The sequence below is a fragment of the Poecilia mexicana genome, unplaced genomic scaffold (assembly GCF_051168715.1).
Source record: "Poecilia mexicana isolate PSO_F unplaced genomic scaffold, ASM5116871v1 scaffold_8, whole genome shotgun sequence".
Taxonomy (NCBI): Eukaryota; Metazoa; Chordata; class Actinopteri; order Cyprinodontiformes; family Poeciliidae; genus Poecilia; species Poecilia mexicana.
Window position 1 is genome coordinate 742,186 of NW_028263377.1, and position 20,166 is coordinate 762,351.

Here is a 20,166-nt window from a genome sequence, read left to right on the forward strand (position 1 = left end):
ACATGCAGCTTTATTTTGTAGCAATTCAAGAGCTTGTAAAATGTCCTTGGATGTTTTGAAAGGCGCTAACTAATAAAATGCATTATTACTATTATTATTATATAATGTCTGAAGATGAAGACTGAAGATTAAATAGTTTTTTGTTTTTATTTTTAATGACATCATTGCAATTATATTAAGATCTGGTTTAAAGCAAAAGCCTTTTGTCTAAGAGTCGTGTAAAAGTGTCATAAGTCTGCAACAATCAAAAAATGTAATCTGTATTAAACCCAAACCTCAATGACAACTTCATTTAATATTGCATTCTAACCTAATTTAATCCCTTCATATTGCGTCAATTTAATTTGATGAAGATAAATTAGCAGAGAAACAATTTTTGGACCTTGTCTTGTTTTATGGAGAGTTCTGAAAAACTGAAAACCAAAAATAATAGATAAATAAATCTAAAGAAAATTAAAAAAATAATAATTTGAAGTAAAATCTCTATAAATCTGCTCTGAAATACAAAGTTTCATCAATCTCTCCCCCATTGTGGTTCCACAATATGATTTCATGGAATGTATGACTGAATCGAAATGATCTTTAATATAAGGTGCCTTTCACAACACTTGTTGTGAAATGGTGCTATAGAAATAAACTAAATTGAATGTAATTGTTTTCTCTGAGCAGGAGTTTGTCATAATCTTTCCAGTAAAAATAAATAAAATGTTATTTATTGAGCACAATAGTCAACAATATTCAGTTTAAAGTGAATTCAAGTTTGGCTGAAAACATTGTTTTTCTTGTGTATTTATTTATTTTTAGGTCAGTTCAGACATGCTATCATCTCTATTTCTGGACTTCACATTACATGCCTTGTAAAAGCTCTTCAAACAATCCTCTAAGTTAAAACAGCCATGATTTTGGGGTCATAAGTTCATTGTTGGCTGCAGTTGTTTTTTTTCCAAATTTAACCTGTGTATCATATTTTCATTGTTTAGACATATTTTCCACTAAGAAATGTTGAACCGAAAACTTTTTTAGGGTGTGTTTAACTTGATTATTAAACTTTCAGTGCCTGTTGTGTCATCTGATAAAAGATCTGTTCCATAGCTCGTCATTCTTGTGCCGGCAGAGTGGATGAGCCTGTCTGGGCAGCTAGATTTTTGTTGGGTTTTTTTCCCATTAGCTCCACCCAGATACTTGCTAGCTGCTAGGAAGGACTCTGATAAGCAGGTTTTCACTCAGGTGAGTTAGTGTTTTGTGTAACAAACAAAAAAATGGTAGGTTTTCTCTCTGCTAAGTTCCTGATTGTTTAAAGTTCTTGCTAAATTCTGACGATTTTATTGTTGTTTTTGTTCTCAGGAAAACTTGGACAGCGTGTATGAGAGGTGTTCACTGAACTAGAGTGGAGGAGCTTGTTAGTTATCTAGATCAACACAGGTGAGTTTCATTTGTAATTGAAACTTTTGATGGCTGAACTGTCTGTTGGTACAACTATGAAGATTATTTTATAGACATCAAGGTAATAGAAGACCTCTTGTTCTGTGTCTTTAACATATTCTTTTTTTTCCCTCAGGGCTACTGGGGCAGTGGGGCCTATCTTAAATATCCTTGTTTCTTAATTAGTGAACCAAAGTGGCTCGCTAATCACTTAACTTGGTGAGTACATCCATTAAATTAACTCCTGTTGATTCCAAAAACTGTGAAACTTTTATTGTGTTGTGAAACACCTAAGTTCAGGTGAGACTGAGAGCATTGACCAAGGAACAGGGAAAATAAAACACAGTTCTGTAAAACAGCATTTTGCAATTACTTTGACAAGAACAGGAAAAATATTGGTACTTTCAAACTACAGTTACAAAAAGTGAAGGGAGAGGGGTTGCATTTGAGCAGTTTTAAAGTAAATCAAGTAATATCCAAGGATAATGTTTATAAAATATAAAAACTAGAAAGAGCTATGTGGATTTTTTTTTTTTATAAAACCCGCATTTCCATGCAAATTCATGGAAATGAACTTGCATGTAGTTCATTTCCAACATTAATGAAGTTGTCATTTAAAGAATCTGCTATATCATAATCTAAGTATTATCAGGTTTTATCATAAAATTGACACAAAGTTGTTTTTTAAAGTTAGATTTCAGTTACTTTAATTTAATTTGAAACCTTTTTCTGCAGTTCCAACGATTTTGTGTGCCTTTAATTGGTGGTATTCTAACTTTGTATTTCAGAGCAGATTTATAGAGATTTTACTTGAAATTAAATTTTTAATTTTCTTTAGATTTATTTATCTATTATTTTTGGTTTTCAGTTTTTCAGAACTCTCCATAAAACAAGACGAGGTCCAAAAATTGTTTCTCTGCTAATTTATCTTCATCAAATTAAACTGATGGACCATCAGGTGGGCAGTTCCCAGTCTGTCATCAGCTTTGATAAATCCCCTGCCAGCACATTCAAACCATCCCATTCACGGAATAACAGCACAGGTTCATCTAAACATTCAAAACAGGTAAGAAAAATAAATGTTTCCTTTGATTTGAACATATTCGATGAAAGACCTGGGACCGAGAAATGTATCTTCAATTTTTTTTTTTTTTTTTTTTACAAAAAAAATCTCACTCTAAGACTAATACACATCTAGACCACTGTCATCTGTCCAAGTGACATTTATTTCAGAAGGCTTTATTAAGATGCCTTTGCCATTTATTCAGAGTACATGTTCTGTTTTAGAGAACATTGTTATTCTTCTGGCAAACCTTGCAAACAAGCTGTGTTGGTGATTTCTAAGTGTGCAGCCAAAGTTGTCGTCTCCCAACATGTATCATTTAGCTTTTTTGCAGTTTTGCTGAGCTTTGCGCAGTGGGAGGTTAGGGTAATTTTCCTATTATTCCCTATTATGTACACCTCTGGGAATACTGGTTGCAGTCTGTTTAATCTGGAGTGTAGTCAATGTAACTTGGGAAAAGATGCCATTACCAAACGGCTGGGTTATGGCCTCCATAAGCATGGGTAGGGATTTATTAGCACCATGCTTTCTGCTTACTCTTATACTTTGCTTTTTCCCCCCATGACTGCAAATAGATGGAGTATACCAGACTTGGATGTTTATTTTGTATCTGCTGAGATTTAGTTATGTGAGCTGTTCATAATAGAAGCTCTGTAAGATATGATTTAAAAGATCTCCAGAGCTATAAAGTTTCCAAAGACAGAAGTGACCACACAATCAGATGGTACTATTGATGGTACTGGTAGCAAAAAGCCTCAAAGTACATAATACAAAATATTGACCCACAATCAATGCCAAGGTTCCACTTTTGTGATACACATAATTTCTTCACTCTCTAAATGTTTTTTGTTAGTCTCGTAACTGGGAGGTTATGGAAGAAGCTTGCTCTGTTCCTGGTTCCTCTCTGGACCTCAGTATCCCTGGGATCTGTGAGGGTTACCTGATGAAGAGAAGAAAGTACCCACTGAAAGGCTGGCACAAGGTAATCGCTCGATTGGCTGCAATGTGTGTATATAGCTCCGTTTAGTGTCATCTAAGAATATATTGCAATTAAGAAAGCTGAGCCAAATGCATTCAAAAGGGAACTTATTGAATGCAATAAGGGAATTTAGGGAAAATAGTAAAAATAAACAGGCTTTCTCAGATTACAGTAGATATCTAAAGTGTGTATCACAAGTATATTTTGTTTTTCGGGGGTTAAATGCAGTAACCTGGTTGCATATTTATGCACAGTCATAAAGTAATACTTTGTTCAGTTTCTGCCATTTAGTGCATTTGTGTTCAGTTATCAAAAATGCTACATCTGACTAACCCAAAGTCAAGTTTGACACAATTTTTCTGACATTCATGCATTTGCATCCTTTATGATGTAGCAGAGAAGTTAGAGGATTAGGTCAGACAGATGCTTTATTTCTTCTGCAGGAAAAAATAAAAATGTTCTGCAGCTTCTTGGAAACTTAGTTTGTAACTTTTGTACTACTCCAGAACCAAGGTATGAAAATTGCTTTCTAAAAATGTTGGTAATTTTATGACTCTAATACAGCTTTGTTTAAATTAGGTCAAAATTTGCACATGCACATTTTGTATTTTATGGCAAAATACTTTATCTGATTAGATTCACAAAACTCAAAGAAAATCATGTTGCACTGACACACACAAACATGCAAGAGGCTGAGCTACACATTTTTTTAGAACATTGAATTTGCTAACCTCAACATTGTTCAGCCATTTTCTATTGATTCTTTTCTCTCTTTCAGAGATACTTCCTGCTGGAGCGGGGAGTTCTCAAATACTCAAAAACTCAACAAGATGTGAGTCAAAGCTCCTTGCACCACACTGAATCACATTATTGTTTGATTTTCAATATACTGTAGTCTAGTGGAAAAGATGAGCAAATTTGTTGTTTTGTTTAAGATTCAAAAAGGAAAGCTCCATGGTTCTCTTGACATCAGCATGGCTGTTATGTCTGTGAATAAGAAGTCCAAACGAATAGACCTTGATGCTGGAGACAATCTTTATCATCTTAAGGTACTGAAACATTTGTAACTGAGATATCTAAACTACTAACAACATGCCCCTTTTAAAATGTTTCACAAAAATCTAAATGTAGCACAGTTTTAAGCTAATCTGGCATTAGTCACTTGCCTCAGGTTCTCTATATTTCTCTCCTTTTCCATGTTAGACAAAGAACAGTGATATCTTCTACATCTGGCTGACGAAGCTGGGTGCCCATCGTCTTTTCAGAAAAAATGAAGCAATGAGTGTCCATCGTGGAGTTCTTCATGCTCTCTCCTTGAGCCAGAGTACCCTGCCAGTTGTGGGCACCATGACCCAACAAAGCCTATCAACTGTGAGTATAAATTATTGCAAAAGGTGATTGTCCCAAAAGTAATTTACCTTGGGTCATATATTTAAATCAGTTGCTAAAATTGCATAGATATTTTAAATTAAACCAGGAGTCAACCCTATATTTATAATCCAATTAGGTTTTATTCAGTTTCACTGAATAAAGCCCATCTGGGTTTCGGTGGTGAATGATTTCTTAAAGGATTCTTGTGTCTAATCGTAGTGTTCTTTTTATAAACCTATTGCATTTTGTATTCAGCTTTTCTTGATGGATTTTTATTATAATTCTTTGGTCTGGAAATAAATGTACATTGGGAAAAAGTTTTTGTTTGCAATTTTTTTTTTAGTTTAGTGGTCACAACAATTTTTTTTCAATAAATTTTTTATTCTCTCTATTTTGAGTTTAAAATTTCTATAAGGTCTTAAATATTTTAAAACGTGATAAAGATTTTCTTCTTGGTGTTTAATGCCATTTTGTTGTCTAGCCTCATCACTACCCCAACTCCGCATCAGCGGAAGGTCCTGAGATCATAAGCACTGCTCCTCCTGCCTCGTATCCAGGGGTAACCAACAAAGTGTCTGCTTGGCTGCAGCAGACCCACAACATTGATGCAACTTCCAATGGTAAAAAGCTTTACACCTTCATTAAGATGAATTGCCAGCAGTGAATTTACCATGGCTTTATTCTGTACTGGTTACTTTAATCTTTTACCTTTCATACTTCACTCGCTGTAACCAGACCTGGCTCGGAGTCAAGCAGAGCTGACAGAACTGGTTCAACTCATACAGCGACTACACTGGCTTGAAGGAAGCGTCCCTATCACAAATACTGACCTTGAGATGCGCATCAGTATGCAGGCAAGTACCCTGATCCCAACTTGTTAAATTTCTTGTAGTGGTGGTGTGATTGTGTTGTTTTTTGTTTTTTTTTAAACTGGAAAAAGGCTATGTACCAAACCAATACATCGTGAAAAATTAGACTATTGCATAAAAGTACAATATTTCTTGCCAGTCTTCTCTGAAAATGAAAGCCATTTTATAGAGATTCATGACACAGAATACAATATTTCAAACTTATTTTTTGCAAATTTTGGTGTATAGGTGAAGATAACTTGAAATGAAAATACCACATTAGAGGGAAGCACAAACATCAGGCTTCTGGAAAGTTCTGAACGTTTCTATTCACCTAATACTCAGTGGGCCTCCTCTTGCACAAATTACTGCATCAAAGCACTGTGGCATGGAGGCCAGCAGCCTGTGGTTGTGTGTAGCTCTAATGGAGGCCCAGATGTCTGCCTTGCTGGCTCTGGTATCTCTTAACAGCCCCAGGATTATGTATGTGTGTGCATCCCAATATCTACATGCATGCAATATTGTATTGGAGAGCAGAGACTGAGATAAGCCTTTTAATTGTACAGAAACCATATCGGTTGCAACTGATACTCAAAACCTGAATAGAAAAGCTTCTAATGCTATAGAGAGTTATACATCTGTTTAAAATCATTTCCTTAATTGGTAAAGCTTTTGGCCAAATTAAACAGATGATGCAAAAATTGTAATACTTGGGTACTACAATTTAAAATGGACAATAAAATCTGTTTATTTCACACTACACAAGTCTGTGTATGGTTTTGTGCAATGTGAAGTTAAAACTGAATCTATCTTCAAATTAACTTTTGGGTGAATTTCCCTAAATTTACTTAATTTTTTTCTGTAGATTCAATATTTTTGAGTAAAAGAAATGATTTGTAGTTTTTGTTTGTTTCAAGAATCTCTTTCTAGAGAAACCCAAGAAGAAGTCTGGGAAGGTGGGTCACTCAAGAACTTTATCCCGTGTTGAAGCCATGGGTGGAATGGTAAGACTTTAGACATTCATGCTATCTGCAAGGAGGAATCATGCTACAGCAGACCTTTTCAGAACCAATATATTCATTTGATTTTTTCTCCCATTTTAATGGATTCATTCTTTTTCCCTTCCCCCCTCCACATTTTTTTTTCCGAGAGCAAGATTTTGTTTTTGCAAGTTTTTTTGTGTTTTTTTTACTTTTATTTAGGTTTCTACTGCTTCTAAAAACAGTTCATGTTCTTGAGGAAAATAAAACAAATGCCCAACTATTTTCTAGGAAGAAGTTCATGTTTTTAGAAAGCCATCAACTTTCAGAGCCATTTTTAGAAATGCTCTGTTGTTGCCACAGTTCTGCATGTTTCTCTTGTTCTTCAGAATCGGCACCAGAACCCTTTTCCTCCACTCCTAAGGCACCTTCTCACTTAATATCTTGTTGAACAACCTAACCAAATGGTTACATTATAAAGACTAACTGTCTTACCTCTCTTCAAAAAGAAGAGCCAAAAACTGTACACATTAGAGATGCTTTACAGGCTTTTAAAATCAGTGTTGTTGCTTTGTAATGGTCTAATTGGTTAGTATTTCTCTTTTTAGTGCAATTGTGCTGGAATCTAAAGTACAAAAAACACAACTTGGTGTCACATAATCTTCTAAAATACAAATTGGATGAAGAGAATTGAAGCGCTGCAAAATATGCTTTGCCTGTGGAAATTCACAAATATCTTCAAAACTAACTAATACTGAAACATTTAGAATAAATGGTGATGTTTATATACATAGAATACAATCTTATTCTGCCTCTTTTTTTGTTTTTCCTAGTTCACATCAAGCCATCTGAGTACAAACAGTTCCAACATGGCTGCATCAGTCCAGTCCATACCCGACTATGTTTACTCACAGCTGTCAAACCCTCAGGTAACCTCACCGGAGGCAAAGAAACTCCATCAAGACATTTGCTTGCTTTCTCAGAGGGGTAAGAGCTTTTACCTAACTTGTGTCACATAATATATCATTTTTTTAATGTTCACTGTAACATTTACATTTACTGAGACATTCTACAGAAGTTTGACTGGAGAATATGATTTATTCAAATAGATCAACACATATATGCATATTGTTTTCATATTAATACTTAACTGAAAAAGGCTAGTGTGATTAAAATCTTGTGAATGTTTTGTTGTAGTCTATGGTTCTCTGAAGTCCATTCATGAGGTTTTGACCTTGGAAAGGGAGAGAATGAGACGGGCTTGGACTAACCCTGATCTGAGGCAGAACACTTCTCAGCAGCTGGCGACACTGAGCTCCACATTGTCTGAGGTAACGGGGCCACACAAACGCAGAGCAGAGGCTAAAACTGTCAAACATGGAAACAAGAAGAAAAAAATATATTTATAGACAAGGAGGACTTGGCTTCCTTTGTGTCTTTGGGGTCAATATTATTACTGCATAGCTATTGTAAACAGTACAACTTTTGTCCATCTTTAAATGTATATAGTTTCAGTTGTACTGCTTGTGCTGGCCACACAGTATCGACCCCAAATACACAAAGGAAGCCCAGCCCTCCTCGTCTTTGGGAGGTTCTGTGTGAAACTGTTGAACAGGTTTGTGCTGTTTCTAGGCAGAAACACACCTCTCCCTTTGTTCAAGGAAAGGGAAGAGAAAATTTGACAGAAATGACTGTGACACATTGAAATGGACTGCCCTCATTTTTCATGTACATGCTGCTGCATGTTGGAACCTTCCATTCTTTGTTGCTGTGACTATGGGCTTTTACTATTTACCCTATCTGTGTATATGCAGTCAGGGAAAAGCGTATAATTTTTGTTCTGATTTGACATGTCAGGGCACAAAAAAAAATCTAGCTTTTATTGGGTTTTAAAATCAAAATCAAGTACATGCAATGTACCCAAGTTGAATACAAAGAAGTCTAACTGATTAGGTTTTGTACAGTTTACATTCTACACGTCTCCCTCTCCCAGTCCTGTTTTGTAAAATGTGTGATTTAGCAGGGTGTGCTCTTCTCTTCCAGGACTTCTTTTTTTTTTTTTTTTTTTTTTTTTTTTGGTATAATTGACTTCCAAATTAACACCCACTGCTGAGACTCTTTTGACATCTATTTAGTTATCGTTTCTTCTGTTTCCTTGACATTTTTCTGCCTGTGCAGATGCTATGCCTCCATGACTTTGTGTCTATATGCATGTGCAGCTTGACAGCTTGACCAAAGTCAGATGAGACAGTGCAGAAGGAATCTTCAGTGGAACCAGACTTTTGTCTGGTTCCACTGAAGATTCCTTCTGCACTGTCTGTACAAATCAGGTTTGTACTGTATTTGGTTAATCTTCAATTTTGAATTTGCTTCTACTCTTTTCATCTCAAAAATCTTTGCTGTGAAAGTAAAAGGTTTACTTCTTTCTGAGAAGATATTGCTGCATACACAGCTAAATTTACATCTATGTGACAATTTAATAGAGCTCCACCCGCTAAACATCTCTGCTTGGCGATTGGAGCAGAGATGCATGTAGATAGACGAAGCACAGCAGTATTCCTAAAAACTATTTATCAAACGGAGGAAAGCAGCATGAAACCTTTCAGTGAATGGGTTGGACCATTTTTATGGCTTCCAGTTAAATCTAAGGTTTGTACCCAAGTGCAAACCTTAGATTGGGCATATTTGATTCACATCAATCACATATGCCTAAATAAAGGATCTGTGTAACGATGAGCCCATTGTTTGTCTTTTTTTTATTTACTTGTGGGAAAAATAACAGGGAAGTTGGATTTTTTTTTTTTTGTCTGTGAATTGCATTTCACAAGAACCTGATTGCAGAAATCTAATTCATCTAGTTCCCTCCCACCACAGCACCTGTTTTAACCACAGAAGAAAAACTTAATGTCAAGTCAAGCTGCATCATGATTTCATTTTGTTCATATGAATCACAATAATCATCAGTCCATCAGTTTTCATTGAATCAAAATTATAGTTAAAAATAAAACTGGTGACCTTTCCTACAGAGGACACCATCTATGGCTCGTCACAGTCGTCGTGCTCCCTCAGTGGCAGAATCTACAGCAGAATATTTTGATGCCAGTGAGGTGATAATGTGTGAGACCTCCTCAGAGGCAGAGGCGTCGGATGAGTCTGGATTGAGTGACATCACTACTACCAGCAACTCTGAGCCTGAAGAAGGTCACTGTAAGTTTATTTATTCCCCCACTACATTCTCAAACAAATGCTACTGTTGCCATCAATAGCTAATCTATAGATCAGTGTTTCTCCACCCTGGTCCTCACCCCCCCTGTCCTGCATGTTTTAGGTGTTTCCCTTCTGCCACACACCTGAATTCCATGTCTGGGTGATTAACAGGCTTCTGCAGCACTTGATGGTCATGCAATCATTTGAATCAGCTGTTCTGGAATAGAGGCACATCTAAAACATGCAGAGCAGGGGGGGCTGAGGACCAGGGTGGAGAAACACTGATCTAGATGGTAATAGAACCATAACATCCCCTCCCTTTAACCTTTTTCTCCTCTTTGTAGCTGCTGCCACTCTAAACTACAGAGAGAGTCTAAAAACAGCAACTGACAAACCCAGTCTGGTGCCCTCAGATACAGGTAATGAGATGACTTCTTTTGCCGTGGTTACAGCTAGCTCATGATATAGATCCATAAAATATGAAACTAAGATATAAATGTGAGTAAATTGGTTGTAAAGGAACTTGATGCAAAGTTTTCAGCAATTCCAATGTAAGACAGGAAAATCTGCAATTGTCAATTCCCGATTTATTCCCAAAAGTTATATCTAATTATGGATGCAATTAAATTTAAGGTTACAGAAATACTATATAATATTAAAATGTTTCTTTATATTATAAAAATAGTAAAAGTTTGCTTAATGCTTCGTTGCTGACAAACTGCAGCAACGACGCATGGTCATAATGCCATGACCATGCTTCGCGTCGGCCTCATCTTAACAAGTCCATCATGCAGGCACAGTGGTGTGAAAGTATTTGTCCCCTTTCTGGTTTCCAACATTTTTTTTGCATATTTGTCATACTTCAGTGTTTTCAAAACATCAAATATTAGTCAAAAGAACACAAGTAAAGACAAAATGGAGCTTTTAACAGAAGGGAAAAAAATATTCCCGCTTAACCCAAGAACTGGTTGGGCCAACCTTACCAACAACAACTGCAATCAAGCCTTTGTCTCTTCCATCTGTTGAGCAATTTTGCTCCACAAATCTTTGCAGAATTACTGTAATTTGACATTGGAGGGTTTTCAAGCACAAAAGGCTTTTTTTTTAAGGTCACGCTACAGCATGTCAGGAATTTGTCTAGGCCACTTGTCGTTTTTTTTTTTTTTCCCTTCAGCGATTTAGATGTGGACCTGCTGGTTGTTTTGGATGATTGTCCTTATGCAGAACGTTTCAACCCGAGGTCAGGAACAGATGGCTGTAGAATCTTGCAGATTATTCATGCTTCCATTTATCACAAGTCTTCCAGGTCCTGAAGCAGCAAAACAGTCCCAGACCATCACTCTACCACTACCATATTTTACTGTTGGTATGATGTTCTTCTGAAATGCGATGTGACCTTTACACCAGATGTAATGTGACACGCACCTTCCAAAGAATTCAGAATTGTCAATTCACAGAATGTTTCTCCAAAAGTCTTGGTGGATTATAAAGATGTTTCTGGGAGAATTGAGACAAACCTTCAGGTTCTTTTTCAACAGTAGTTTTCATCTTTGAAGTCTACCATGCAGGCCATTTTTGCCCAGTCTCTTCTGATGGTGAGTAGCAGTGTCTAACCTTAACTGAGACAAGTGAGGCCAGCAGTTCCTTAGATCAGTGACTGCCCTGCATGTTTTAGGTATTTCTTTGCTTCAGTCCAGCTGATTTCAATCGATGACTGATTAACAGCCATTTGTTGAATCAGTCGAATCGGGCACATTAAAGCAGGGAAACCTCTAAAACATGTAGGACAGTGTGCCTCGAGGACCTGGGTTGGGAAACACTGCCTTAGATGATGTTGTGGGGACTTTTGTCACCTCTTGGATGAGGCGACGCTGAGCTCTTGGTGTAGGTTTGGTCACCCAGCCTTCTGGGAAGGTTCACCACTGTTCCATGTTTTTGCTGTTTGTGAGTAATGGTTCTCACTGGGGTTTGCTGGAATGCCAAAGTGTTAGAAACAGCTGGGGAGACCTTTCCAGACCGATGGATCTCAATTACTTTCTATCATTTATTCAAAATTTCTGTGGATCTCAGCACAACGTCTAACTTTTGAGGACCTGCCTCAGCGTCTGAGGCGGGTCCTAATTAAGTGATGTCTTTACTGAGAAGAAGTGTGGCAGTGGCTAGGATGATTAACCTCAACTAGGTTATGCAGGGATGGAGAGCTGTAGACGGGTCTCAACCTGTTTTATCCTGTTCTCTGTTAGATTGTTAGGCCTCCATCTTGGTTCCATTTGGGTGGACCTCGATACATTGGGTCAAAGCCAGTTCAAGACTCAAAACTTGACTCCCTTTTATCTTCACAAACGACAAATTGAATGTCAATTAAAAGCAACATCAGTGCACATCTGTATTCCACCATCTCAGGAAAAAATGCAATATGATGATTGCTAATGACCTTGAAATCTTGTTGTAGGTGACTGTTTACAACACCAAATGGCAATTGCTCCTATCATTTAAGAGTGCGTCTATTAATTTGTGGTCTAGCTTTTGCTGATCAAAAACCTGACCACAGAACTATTAGATTTTCTTTTAAAAAGATGCAGAATTTGGAGAAGGGGGATGGGGGGCGGGTATGCAGAGCAACTTTTAAATTTTTTCCACCATCAGGATTAACAATGTGAACTTGCAAAGTGAGTGGAATGACATCTAGTTTTACTAGGCATTTATAGTGGACATAAGGAAAAGTGAGTAGCAGTGTCTAATTTACTAACATCAACCTTTGGGCAAATGTGACAACTAATCTGTGTTCAAATACTTATTTAACCCCTAAAGCCTGAGCATTCCTGGAACCAGGGCAATTCAGCATATCCACCTACAAAATCAGTCCAATTTCAAAGGAAAAAACAAACATGGAAATATATGCTAAACCCACATACCTGAAAAAACGCACAGCAATACTGATTTAGCCACACATGTAACCTTTTAAGGCACAAACTTTGCTCTTTCCAAGTTTACCAGTGTTGCTGCTGTAGAAACAAAATTCACTGAGCCAGCAGCCGATGAAGAGGAAAAATGAAGTTTTTTTTCAAGCCAAAAACATAAATTCACTCTTGCCGTTGAAGTTTTATGGTCATAATCCATGTCCATCTCTTCTCCATGTGATTCTTGACTGTTTTGGGCTTTTTCTGTCACTTGTTCACAACATGAGTTTTGGAAATCCCACAGATATTGATGGTTTTTGGAATTTCTCTTTTATGAGGCAATTTGCATGCCTGTATGGACCAATAATAATATTAAAATGCCTAATAATTTATTTCCAGGATTAAAACTTACTTTAAAAACAGTAAGTTTTTAAAGTTTTTTTTTGTTGCTTTTATTCAGATCATATATAGATTTATTTTTTTATGACAACTTCATTAGCTTACTCGGTAACACTTTATTTGAAAGGGGTTGAATAAGACTGACATGACACTGTCATAAACATGACATAACATGTCATGAACATGAATAAGCCTTCATGAATATTTATGACTGTTGTCATAAAGCGTCATTCGGTAAATTATGACAATTTTAATACAAAGTTGACATTATTCAAAATGTCTTTGTCATGACAACTTGACATTAACCAGGAAATCATTACTGTTTAAACTTTACCTTTAATAACATAGTTACCTATTTTTTTAAAGTGCAATCAATAATACTTTTATAACAAATTTATATCAGTAATGATTTCTTGGTTAATGTCAAGTTGTCATAACAAAAACATTTTGAATAATGTCAACTTTGTATTAAAAGTGTCATAATTTACCGAATGACGCTTTATGACAACAGTCATAAATATTCATGAAGGCTTATTCATGTTCATGACAGGTTTTTATGACAGTGTTATGTCAGTCTTATTCAACCCCCTTCAAATAAAGTGTTACTGCTTACTCTTACTGTTTTTTTTATTTATCATACATGATTGTACAATGTATGACAGCATTTAATAGCTTAAATATTCCTTTATTGTGACAATTTAACAACAAGGTTTTGTTTTAGAAATGAACTTTTTCCATTAATTTTTGCATTTTGTGGTGTTGGTGTCAGAAGGTCTGGTCTTGGTTTGGCCTTGACCTTAGACGGTGCGGTCCTGGTCCGAACTGGTTTTGACTCTCTGCAGTTGTCTTGACAGCTGAGGGGCAATCACTCTTTTCACATTTTTTAAAATGAACATATTAATTTAAAAACGTTTTTTGTGTTTACTTGTGTTGTTTTTGACTAATACTTAAATTGATTTATTTCTGAAACACTCGAGAAACAAACATGCAAAAACAGGAAATCACACCGCCTTTCCATGCCAGTACATGGCCATGACAATAGAGACTCTATATTTTTGTGGTTTTGACCAAGAAAAACTGAGGTCTGAAAATTGATCTTTGCAGTAGAAATATCAAAATGCTTAAAATACTTTCAGTTTTTCAACCTAAAATGAAATGCAAAATAGTGAGATATTTGCATTGTACTCACTGACAAATGGAAAACGGGTTTTAATCTGAAGTCTTTCTAAACAGGATGTGTGCTCACAGCACTTTGAATATAGATTGACATTCAAATGTCATCTATAGATAAAATGACCTTACCTTACAGAAAATTCTCTCTGTTTTGGAGATGAAGTTCAGTTTATTTCTTTTTTTTGTTTTTGCCAAAGAAAAAAATGTTAGCTACACAGTAATTGTAATTTCAAAACAGAAGTGCACTTAGAGCTTGTAAATGACAAACTGAGTTTAATGTAGATACAAAAATGTCTTTGCACATGTACTGTACAGATGTTTTCCCCAGGTAGCATTCAGGTAATTCCAATTGATACAAAATATTCTTCCCTGTCAGTTGATGGTGCAAAAATGTTATGGTTTTGGTTACTACACAGCTACTTAAACAGTTTAAGTAGCTGTGTAGTAACAAACTGTTAGTACCCTAACCACCATTTTATTGGTGGTTAGTGGAGGGTCACTTCTAGCAGAGGCAAGAGTAGGTTTCCATACTCTCATGGGTTGAATATTAGGACCATTAGATTTCTTAGTGGTCATTTGGTACAAATGACCACTGATCTGAACTGATTTTTCATTGGAAAAATATAAAATTTTAAAAAATATCTGAAATTTTACCTGAAAGTCGGTCTGTATTTTTATATCACAGTTGATCCCTAGAAACAAAAGTAGTTAGATCTATTGTAAACTGTGAAAATGTATTTTCTCTGAAAATGAAGTAACTTTTTAGAAGTCTAAGTATGAATGAAAACTCCCCAAATTTGGCTCGATCTTGCATGAAATTAGTTTTGTCTCTTTAGAAATGGCTCCACAAATCCCTCAGCCATTTCAAAACACCTTCCTCAATTGGCTGACTTTATTATAGAGGTATGAAATTTGTAGAACTTCCCAAGACCTATGTAGATGTTGCTGTAGACGACAAAATGCAGCAAGCATTGTTTTGTATGAACTACTACTGAAGCAACACTAAACTGCTCTGAACAGTTGAAAATAATGAAAATGCTGCTTTTGCTTCTTTCCAAAAGCAGTAAAAACATGAGAAAGTTTAACTTGTTTCATCTGTTTGTCTGCTAATCTAAATACCATGACTGGAGGTCCAACAATTTGTCAATGTAACTGATATATATATATTTTTTTCCAATTCCATTTTTCGTTTCGAGTAGCCCTTTATAAGTCACTGCCTATCTGCCGTTCCTGTCTTCCAACATTCCAGGGCGTCGCACCACTCTCCCTTCCCCCTGCGCAGACAACAGTCACATTGGCATTATGACCATCCTGTACAATAACATTGGCAAGGACTTGTCCAGAGTGTCAATGCCAGTGGCTCTTAATGAGCCATTGTCTTTGCTTCAAAGACTTAGTGAAGAGCTGGAGTACTCTGAGCTGCTGGACATTGCCAATAATACCGATGACCCATATCAAAGAATGGTGAGTTTAGTTTTCTTCAATTCATGAAAGTAAATTATAGTCTATTGATGATTAATAGCTCTAAATGTTCCTAGGTATATGTGGCAGCATTTTCCATTTCTGGCTATGCCTGGGCATCTTGGAGAAATCGCTACAAACCATTCAACCCCGTCCTTGGAGAAACCTATGAGAATCACAGGGAAGACAGGGGATTCTACTACATCAGTGAACAAGTAATAATCAGTGAAGTGATAACTGACTTATTGTCTGTTTAAGAAAAAATTAAAATGCTGTTTTTTATATTTTGTTAGGTTAGCCATCATCCACCAATCTCAGCCTGTCATGCAGAGTCAGAAAATTTCACTTTCTGGCAAGGTAGGAGCTGAGTATTTATTGTGTGATAAATATACCTGACATATTAAGTAAGTAAATGTTTTTTCTCTTTTTTTTATTATATCTGTTCGTAGATCAGAGATGGAAAAACAAGTTTTGGGGAAAGTCGGTGGAGATAATCTCCTCTGGTCTGGTCAACGTTACGCTCCCAAAGTGAGTCGCAGCTGATCAGAAATTTGACTAATTAAATTTGACTACGTGGCTCTTCTGTTTTACACAGCTGTGTTTGTTTGCAACCAACAAATAACAGGTAGAACTGCAGAGCTGTTGCTTGCATTGATGAATGCAAGCAACAGCTCAAATATATAGCTAGTCGTTTCAAATGGTCATCACCTGTCCTGCCATTTGAAACGACTAGCTATATATTTGAGTTAAAGTTTAGTTTTCGAACAAAGCTGGAAAAGGTTTGTAACATTCTGGTGTGAGTACACAAGTTGGTTTAAAAAGATCTTGATCATTTTTATTGGTGGTTAGTGGAGAGTCACTTCTAGCAGAGGCAAGAGTAGGTTTCCATACTCTCATGGGTCAAATATCCTTAGTAGTATATTAGATTTCTTTTAACAAATCTTTACCAACACTGCATCAGATTTTTTTTCTGAATGCCCAGAATCTGCTAAATTCATTGGCAACTGCTGTGTGAGGTTTACTTGAAGGCTTTTCAGAAAGAAACAAAAGGTCTCGTCACAACACGAGGAAAAAGTGTGGCTGGCAGTGTGTGGGGGGACACTGACGAGGGGCCACAGCTGAACATGGCTGACCTCGCATTGTAGCTCCAAAACCTGGCATAAAAAAAACCTCCCAAAAAGAAAGGTGATTAAAATCTTGGCCCAAGTCTGAGCTCATATGATGAAAATGTTTGACTTGGCAGGTAAGAAGAAAAACATGAGGGACTCTGAAACTTTGATTAAAGCTGCCTACACTTTTAAGCCTAATGGATCAATTGTGCAGCATCTCATTATTGGATGCACATTTTAGGGGAAATGTACATGAAGTCAAAAATGTTGTAGGAATATCGATAACAACCAAATTAAATGCATGTAGGTATGGGGATCACTATGAGTGGAATAAGGCCGTCACCTGCATCCACAATGTACTGAGCCAACAGCGCTGGTTGGAGCATTATGGGGAGGTGGTCATCAGAAACACAAAGAGTGATGAATGCACCTGCAAGATGACCTTTGTCAAGGCAAGATGTTGTCATGTATGCACATTTCTGTTTCCTGTAACTGACTCTAGCCATGACTTATCAGATTCCTCTTCTTTTTCCTTTAGTCTCGGTATTGGAGCTCAGAGAACAGTAAGAATGAGATTCAGGGAGTTGTTTTGGACCGGGCTGGAGAGGTGGTTCATCGTTTTGGAGGCTTCTGGCATGAAGGCATTTTTTGTGACACTATGGCCACACCAACATGCATCTGGAAACCTAGTGAGAACAATATGTTTGCAATAAAGTCCTGAAGATGTGGTGAAAGTACTATTAGAGCTATAAAGAAATATTTAGACAACTCTAACTTCCTTCTATCTAGTGCTTCTTTCACGAAAGATTGAACTAAACACATTTTCATTTATCAAAATTGGTTAATTCTTACGGTCTATAATGTTTTTTTCCCGTCCAGATGTACAGCCTGATGACCACTTCCAGTACTATGGTTTCTCACGCTATGCCAGAGAACTAAATGAAATGAGTGCGGACTTGGAAATCATCCTCCCCCCTACAGACACGCGCTTTCGCCCAGACCAAAGGTAATGAGCAACTTTTAGATTTCATTTTAAAACATATATTGTTGAAGTTCTTTTGTGCAGTTTGAAAACCTCCATTCCACTCATTGTCATACAGGCTCTTGGAGGAGGGGAAAGTGGCTGAGGCGGATAAAAAGAAAGATCAGGTGGAAGAAAAGCAAAGGGACAGGAGGAAGGAAATGGACAAGAGAGGAGAGGAGCACATCCCTAGGTTCTTCAGGTTAGAAACAAAAATTCTGATTTATAATCATTCAAGTACAGTTTATTAATGACAACTAGCACCAAAGGATTGCAATGAAACAGAGAAAAATAAACAAATGCAATTTAGACATCAGAGTTCAGACCTAACCTGTAGCCTTGAAGACTGTTCAGTATTTTAAGAGGGAGAAAAGGACAAGTATCTGTTTCAGCTGGTAGGTTGAAACTAGATTTTAAGTACAGTTTCTAATGATAAAGATTCAACATACAATCTTACAAACCTGTGCTCTTCTAAAGCAAACTGGATTGTTTTTGTTTTTCTTTGGGTCATATTAGAATGCATGGATTTTTCATATTCTACAATGCTCAGGCCTAATATGTGTTATAGGTGTTTTGTGCCAGGGCCCAATAAAGGGAGACAAAACCATTAATTTAAATTGTTTTTAGCAATTTAGACATTCCAATTGGGTTGTTTTATAAGCTGTTAAAAAAAATCAAGACCCAGAAATAAAAGTAGTAATAAGAATTCAGAGTAGCCCCATTTTTAAAAAAATTGCCAAGACTTTCTTGATGTGAATATTTACCTGTAGATGTTAAGAAAGTTGCTTCATGTGGTTACAGCTGACACCTCAGTCTGCTGTCAGAAGGGTGTAGAAAACATATTCATGAGTTTTTGACATGAAAGGAAAAGAAACTTTATTCTAGATCAGAACAAAACTTTTAATACAATGTTGATTTTGGGAATTCATTATAGTTAAGATTATTAAAATTTCTTGACAAGTTTTGTGTTTTTGTTTTCCAGAAAAGTGGTTGATGAGGCTGGCAGAGAGGTGTGGCTTTACAATGGAACTTACTGGAAGATTCGCCAAGATCCAGGTTTTTCGAAGACTGAAAATCTAGACTTGTGGTAGAATACTGAAGCTGGCCTAAAATCCCATAGGACATGAAATGAATCCAGTGAGGCACATCACTGTGATGCTCTGTAGACAAACGGAGATTGTGTTCGCTCTATTACATTTAGAATCAGGATAGCATGACTGTTTATAAAAACATGAATTAATCTTTTGTATAAAACTTAGAGGGGAGATGCAACAATGAAACCAATTAACCAAATGATCTTCCGTTTAAAGCGTCTGTAAAGGAGCCTTTTTTTTTTTTTTTTCCACTAAACTTGTCTCTATCTTTATGTCTGATCTTAAAATCATAGAGAACACATTTTACTTTCAGGTTTAACATGTCTAGGCCAGGACACTTGCACTACAGCAGAATCTGCTGAGCTGCACTATTTTATTTTTTCTCCTTCAGTGGGTCCTGCAAATATATATATATAAGGTTGATGTGTGTTATATTTTATTTCATTTGGTTGTGGAATTATCGTTTTGTGGTAATTTGGGTTATGTTGTATATATTCAAGCCTTATTAGTTATTTTGCTTGAATAAATGGAAATACTAGAATTATTTGCAACACATTTGCTCTTAGCTGTTGTAGCTTTTACCAAAGTTAAATTTTTGCAAAAAAACTGGAAAATCTCTACTTGTGTTTTTTTTTTTGTTTTGTTTTTTTTCTTTGTTTTTTGGGTTATTTGTTTTTTTTTTTTATCCATCCAAAATAAACAATGCTATAATCTGTTCTGCCTTTCTGTGAGCTTTTTAGTTGGTTCTTGATGAGGGAGGGATAAACAAACTTGAAAATATAATTTTTCAAAATATGCCAAGTTACTTGAGTCTTTAGTTAGCAAATAGTATTTTAAGCAGTGGTGGATATGTACTCAAAATTTACTTAAGTAAAAGTACAAATACACAGACAAATGTACTCAAGTAAAAGTAAAACTACCACATTAACATTTGTACTTAAGTAAAAGTAGAAAAGTACTGGCTTTTAAAAATACTTAAGTATTAAAAGTAAAAGTACTTGTTGAATGCATAACCTAATCGCTAATACAATATCAATAAGTGATCCGATTGTATTTCATTTTAATACATCAGTAATGTGCCATTTTAATGAACAATGTCACAGATAAAGCATGTTTTTATTGTGTTTACTCTCTGTAAC

General features: G+C 36.2%; 1 protein-coding gene across 3 annotated transcripts; it reads left to right on the forward strand.

Annotated features, from left to right (window-relative positions):
• The first annotated feature begins 1,128 nt into the window (after positions 1–1,128).
• LOC106908531 (oxysterol-binding protein-related protein 6-like) lies at positions 1,129–19,742 on the forward strand. Of its 3 annotated transcripts, none has more exons than XM_014974659.2 (24): positions 1,129–1,227; positions 1,345–1,422; positions 1,559–1,641; positions 2,291–2,488; positions 3,339–3,467; positions 4,243–4,296; positions 4,400–4,513; positions 4,668–4,835; positions 5,317–5,455; positions 5,571–5,689; positions 6,601–6,639; positions 7,497–7,650; positions 7,861–7,994; positions 9,690–9,870; positions 10,215–10,289; positions 15,592–15,806; positions 15,881–16,018; positions 16,097–16,160; positions 16,253–16,331; positions 17,220–17,364; positions 17,451–17,601; positions 17,792–17,918; positions 18,013–18,135; positions 18,916–19,742. In XM_014974659.2, the coding sequence occupies exons 4-24, from the start codon at positions 2,369–2,371 to the stop codon at positions 19,022–19,024; spliced, it is 2,577 nt and encodes an 858-aa protein (XP_014830145.2). In that variant the 5' UTR covers positions 1,129–1,227; positions 1,345–1,422; positions 1,559–1,641; positions 2,291–2,368; the 3' UTR covers positions 19,025–19,742. The 3 variants fall into 3 exon arrangements, with proteins under 3 accessions (XP_014830145.2, XP_014830143.2, XP_014830144.2); XM_014974657.2 differs by having other exon boundaries at positions 1,130–1,227; positions 6,601–6,687; XM_014974658.2 differs by lacking the exon at positions 1,129–1,227 and adding an exon at positions 1,229–1,262 and having other exon boundaries at positions 6,601–6,687.
• Positions 19,743–20,166: the final 424 nt, after the last annotated feature.

Excerpts from the sequence above, each read along its gene's own strand:
- LOC106908531 (XM_014974657.2), top strand. The coding sequence starts at position 2,369 with ATGGACCATCAGGTGGGCAGTTCCCAGTCTGTCATCAGCTTTGATAAA. Across the intron at positions 10,290-15,591 it reads TCTGGTGCCCTCAGATACAG|GGCGTCGCACCACTCTCCCT; the intron begins GTAATGAGATGA and ends CCAACATTCCAG. Across the intron at positions 17,365-17,450 it reads GCAAGATGACCTTTGTCAAG|TCTCGGTATTGGAGCTCAGA; the intron begins GCAAGATGTTGT and ends TTTTTCCTTTAG.